Raw genomic sequence first — 6,560 nt, forward strand, 5'->3', positions numbered from 1 at the left:
GTGTGTTTACTACTGAATTTGTTCATTGGTCAAATTACTCAAAAAATAGTTTACTGACTGAACATTATATTTCATATTTAATACACATTATATGTTGTGAAGTCTGAAAATGGTTGTGTTTTGTTGATAACCTGTACATGTACATTGTATTGAAGTTCTGAAGAATCTCCCAAAAATATTCACTATTTGGTCATTGTGACAGGCTGTTACATTGAAAGAAAAAGGAACATGCGATTGTTAAGAGCCAAAATACAGACAAATGCATCAATTATCAACAATGTTGGTAAAGATTCAGTTTGATGTGATAATAAAAAAACAATAAACATTAATAACGAATGATTAAGTTAAACTGTTTCATGGTTTGAAAACTGAGATGGTTGGAGCAATGATCATTTGGCCAACTTGTGTCTTGTTATGATGTCTGTCCTCAACAGTGTTTTCCAAATTATATAAATCACCCTGTGTCAGTTACTCATCCTTCAAATATCCTTTCTCGGGAAGTACTGGGAGAATTTTTCTCAAACTATAGGTAATGTTTGGTGTCTGAGGAGACTGCATCCTGATCAACAAGTGACAATAACATTGTCAAATTCCAAATTAGCCTAGACAACGACTATTTGTTATCGCTATCTTCATACCTGTATTAGATCCTGATACAACCCATGATGGGTGCCAACATCTCTTACAATTATAATATTTGGCTATGTCTGCAATCACAAATGAATAGGTCGATTGATACCACGGGGAATTGACGATTTATTACAGGTAAACAGGGATCAAAACTGGTGCGTTGAAGGCCATTGTTTATTAATCATTGTTTACCCTTTACCAACCAAATTCATAAAGACACAGGTTAGGTAAGGCCAAAATAAAAAGATCAAGCGATTTAATCATCTTCCTCGGTTTAAATAGGAGAGAGCCTTTATAAGGGTATGGAAACAGGATTTGTAAATTTTTAGTGACGGAAATTATCATAAAACTGAAAGCAGCATTTTAATATATCAAAATTGATTGAAGATCAATTAAAAATAACACATGTAAAAAGAGGAATAAATCTTTTCCTCTTCTTCCCAAAATATTTAAAATGTCAGCCATAGGTATGTAAAGGGAAACAACCAATAACTACACACGCTAAATCATAAATATACGGAGTTAGATTATAGAATATAACAAGTTTCCAAGTCGCTATGGCCACTAGATACCTGCACTGTACAGCGGAGCTCGACTGCACATACACATGTGCACGTATACATGTATACGGAGTATTGAGCTTGTGTTTGAACAGGAATGGTAAGGTGGACGCATGGTAGAATCTACACTCATAGAAAAGGTGTTGATGAAGAAGCCCGACAACAGATTATCTTTTATATCTTTATTTTGAAAAATGTTGCTACCAGAAAAGGAGCGGTCCAACTTGCTTATTTTCCGTGGAATCATTATCGTTACCTATTTACCGACACTGTGGAAATCCAAACTGAAAGCCAAGTAAGGAGACCTAAATCTTACGTACGTGTAAAACACTGGGATGTTTCCATCGAAATATTTAAACAAGTCTTTCTGTAGTTTATGAAAAGAGATTTCTGAAACCGGAAATTTTTCTAAAATTAGATATACCACCTGGAACATCGATATTATAAGTTAAGGTTTGCAAAACATTTTTAATTGTAACCAGCAGTGTTATGAGGAAGAAGGACATTGAAATTATATTTCTATAAGTTACAGAATACCGATATACTCTAATCAGCAAAGAGAAATATAGTGGACAACATTAACCGATCGCAGGTTTACACGGGACTTACAAGGGGGAATGCTTTATTTTTATGAAAAGCGGTCAACGTCCATCTAGTAAATATAAATGATATTTCTTTTATGTCACCAATTCGTAGTGTAACCTGGGTTAAATATATTCGGGTCGTAGGGTCACCAGTGCACATAGGAATATATGTACTGTGAGCGTGTGATTGGACGCATGTTACCCTTTCACCCTTTCCCGCCACCTAAGTGACGCTACCAGTATAGGCTTCACTCTTACGTTGCCTATGCTGGTGGACGGACGCGATCTGATATTTCTGGACCCCCAGCACAGACCCTGGTAAGTACACAGCAGAATTCTTACCTCGATTTTGTCTGATCAGTGGTGCGAGATCTAGTGTGCAAGAACGAGTATGAACTGTATGGAAGTGATCGTGAGAAGTCTTTTATTTATATTATAGGTCTTTCTCCTCGGACCAATAAATTTCTAAACATACACCAAGAGTCTTTCATCTGTTGACCGGTGTTACAGTAGCGTACTTAATTTAAACATGTTTATCACACAGAATAGCACAAAAGACATATATGTGAACATTATATACGAAAGAGCTATATTATTAACTATACTGTATTACAAAGCTGTTTCATCCCTCTCTGACTCTCCAGTGATTTGAAGACCCTGAATTTTAAACCTACGAGAAAAATCCATATGATCGAGAGAAATGCCAACATCAAGCTAAGGAGGTGCCCTATCACCGTGATTAACAAAATCGTAATTGTCCATAGATAATAAAGTGGTATTAGCACAACAAACTCGTAGAAGGAAGTTTCACGTTAGTGGTACAAAAAGATTGGCTGTTGGCTTTATTTTAAAGTGACATCATAGAATGCCAATAATGATACATTTTATAATTTATAACGCTCGTAGTTGTATGCGTTTGTACTTGTCGTAGACAAACACGAGTAATTGCGGAAGATAAGTGTATGCTCCTCCCATGCAAAAGGAAGATAGTCGTTAAATAATGAGTAAGGACATATGATCAAACCCATCCAGCTGTTGGTCATTTGTCCAATCAAAAAATCTGATATCATAGAGTGCTTACATTACAAATGTTTCAGTAACTAAGTTGCCGATGAATATTACAATATATCTATTGGAGACGTTTCTTAATCTGAACCATTTCAATGTGACATCAAGGAGTGAGAAGGTACGTAAGACATTGTCAACATAGAATCATTATTACAACTAGTCCATTTACTATTAATCATATATATCAAAAGTTTATATGTTTTATATGGATTTAAATACAGATTTTGAGTTTACTATAAATGCGGATTAAAAACAATTATTTATTGAAATCGCTCTCAATATTGAAGTTAAAATTTTCAGGTCATTGAACTTAATTAATCTTTTTTATTTCAACATTTCTGTACACTAATATTGATTTTCCTCACTAGCCTTCTGTGTTTCAATAAAATTTTAAGCATCATTGAGTCCCATAAAGATGACGAAGTCTTATGACGTGGTTAATTTAAAATTTAGTCATACAGTATCTAATTATAATATTTTACGGAAAGGTGTCATTCACTTGTGAGTCATATGTACATATTCACAGACATCTATATTTCTATCACATCTGAATCTTGCTATCTACTTCATTTTCATCCTCTGATTGGTCACACACATATTGCATAATAGTTTATCGTATATCATGTAACTAATAGTCATCAAACCTATACCTGTCCAAAAATCAAAAATCCTAAAAATCATTGGCGTCTTTTGACTTTTCGAGTTCAACATTTTTCTTGCATTTCTTCTTATGCAACAGGACGTAGCACGAATTCATGTATTTTTGGTTAATTTCTTGTAACAACAATTCATATTTCACTTTAGTTTTCCTGCCATGGCGACCAAAGACGAGGAAGACAGCTTGGTCCTCAATACAACCATGGATTCTGTTGCAGCTTCCAAAATAACAAGAATCATGCAAGAACAACTGTTTGATCTATTTCCAATTGTTTTCCATGTAGCAACGATAATTTCGAAAATACGTGGATGGGTAAAGGAGGTCAAAGTACTTGGGAGTGTAGGGGAAGGTTTGGTCTACTTTGGTCTGTTTACTGGCACCGAAAGTGATGGCGACTTTATGATGGTAAGCGAAAACTCTCTCGCGTATGAACACTGTTGCGTTCAAGTTCCACTATCCTACTGGCTTTTTCAAATACAACCTTGTACATCTAATTCTGGGTATGTCAGGCTCCGCTTAAAAAGGAAGGGAAACGTCAGACTCTTCAATACAACTCTATTTGATACGGCGTCATTATTTGAATATGATAAACAATCGGATAGTAGTTATTTAACCAATGAACTCACATCGCATGCAACTCCGCTGGTACAAAATATGTGTTTTGCTTTACCTAGTATCAAGGTCAGAGATTCCTACACCAAAATAGTCAATTCGGGGCCTTGCATCACCTTGTCAAACGCTAGCGTATGTCCGAAAATGGGACCTAAAGATGACTTGGACATGGTCATAGGAATAGAGTGTCCTGAATGGCCATCAGTGGCTATGGAATGGATATCGCGGGAAAGGTTCAGCGGATATCCATCACGGGAATTCATAGATCAACAGGTTTCGCGTGGTTGTTACTTAATTCCAGTTGGTTGTAAAGAATGCAAACAAACACATTTAGATTGGAGAATTTCGTTTGCTCATATCGAACAATCAATAGTCCACAATATGAATGAAACCCAGTTGAACTGCTTATTATTGCTTCGGCAGCTTAAGAAATTCTTATTTGAAGTCAAAATTCCGAAGGTGATTACCTCTTACATCATCAAGACAACAGTCTTCTGGACTATAGAGGAATCATCTCCAGATCTGTGGCAACGACGCAGATTGCTAACGGCAGTTAAAGTGTGCCTGAACAAATTGATCACGTTCATACAGAACGGCTTCTGTCCACATTACTTCATCAGGACTTGTAACTTGCTGATTCGGAGATGTTCTCCTTCGAATAAGAGCATGGTCTTGCAAACTTGTTTGGAAGCCAGGCGCAATCCAATGAAAATATTGTGTCAAACCCCTCCGTTCGTACAAGAGATACCTCTCCAACGCTCGCAACATCAACTGTCCTCAGAATACTCTGAGCAGTGGGTATTCGACGTCATTGAAGAATTCTTTGCAACAGCGTGTCCGTCACTGATGACACAGTTCATAATAAATCATATATGTTTGTGCCTACAGTTACAGCTATCTCAAAAAGACTCGACAGAAGAGGTACAGCTTTACTGTATGACTTTGATAGAGGAGATTAATGATTTCTGTAGCAGTTACACAGGTAAATGTAAACAGGAAGTGGGTATAATTCAAAAGCAGATACATCAATTCGTAAAACGGCTGCTTATGACAGGTAAGCTTGATGCCCGTTCACTTCCTAACGATGTAAATGAAGAGGATGTGAATGACATCGCTAACATCTGTCACTTACTTGTAGTTACTGAAAACTACAGCAGATGCCATGATATACTCTCGAGGTTCCTCAATGCTCAAAAGCACACATTGTATAAAAGGCTGATACACCAAGGATTAATCGCTACTGGATCTGATTTCAACACTAAAAAAGCAATGTTTAATGCTCTTCTACTGCTCACCAGTGATAAAACATTAAACATAACAGATTTGATAATTTTGCAAATAGAAGAGAACACTGTTCCAATCCCACTTCAAATCGAACTTAACCCGATTCCGATAGGTAGACCGGAAGTTGATACATTGCCCGGAAATAGACCAACCATCCTTGTAGATCCACTCGTATACTTGTGTTTTCTGAAGTTCTGGTGCAGCATGAAAATGGATCAAAATATTGAGAAGCTGAGGGCCCGAGACGATATGGTGTGGTGTTGTGGTCTGATTAACATATCTGAGAAATCAGTGGCCTTTAACCTATTGGCGTTCTGTCACATTCAGCTCCAGGAGTATGAAGAGGCGTTTGCGGTACTCTGTCGGGCGTACAGGGAGAAACCAGTGAATTGTTCGACATTGATTCATATTGCAAATCTTGTTAATAACAAACTTCACATGTAAGTTTGTTGACGGAAATGCTGTGTCAATGTGAAGGTAGTGTTGTGGTGATAGGGTGGGGATATTGTTGACATCCAGAGAAATATACGATACTTCAAAAGAAAACAATAACAAAGACAATGCATGTCCCTGATAAAAATATCACGATTTCCGTGATAAATGTATACAACAGAGACATTATAAATCTTCAAATGTTTACTAATCATTATTTTCATCTATATGTAAAATTTTCTACAAATTTAAATCCCAGTGCGATTTGCTGTTTGATGTGTTAGGATGTTCTTTGATATACCTGTTATATTCATTATCAACTCATTGTTCACTTTACTTTCCGAAATAAAATGAATTATTCTTTTTGTGACTTTATCAAGAGACCCGTAAAATCTGTAATTGGTACATATTTTCCATCTTTGTTTATTTTCATATAGACATTTGATACTAGCATGTCGGTATTGTGTTGTTGTTTACAGAAACCACATAAGACAATTCCTCAGTCACTTGGAAAAAATAACACCACCTGTGTCTTACTTCCGTTCTGGGGACTTCATAAACTCTTCCGGTTACAAAGGAAACTTTTTACAAAACCACAAGATACCAGTCACCAGGAAGGTGTAACATAATATGTATTACAAAGAAAATTGTTTCCGGTTTCTCATGTCTCTATGAGTTAACTACGCAGAGAGGTATTTAAGTATTGATAAGTGAAATAATCTACTTCCACAC

General features: G+C 36.3%; 1 protein-coding gene across 1 annotated transcript; it reads left to right on the top strand.

Moving 5' to 3' along the window:
• The first annotated feature begins 3,656 nt into the window (after window positions 1-3,656).
• On the top strand, window positions 3,657-5,840 carry LOC132544835 (uncharacterized). The gene has a single exon (XM_060208483.1). It carries the CDS (start codon window positions 3,657-3,659, stop codon window positions 5,838-5,840), a length of 2,184 nt encoding a protein of 727 aa, XP_060064466.1.
• Window positions 5,841-6,560: the final 720 nt, after the last annotated feature.

The sequence above is a fragment of the Ylistrum balloti genome, unplaced genomic scaffold (assembly GCF_031769215.1).
Source record: "Ylistrum balloti isolate Yb309-2 unplaced genomic scaffold, AGI_CSIRO_Ybal_v1 Utg369810, whole genome shotgun sequence".
In the NCBI taxonomy this organism is placed as follows: domain Eukaryota; kingdom Metazoa; phylum Mollusca; class Bivalvia; order Pectinida; family Pectinidae; genus Ylistrum; species Ylistrum balloti.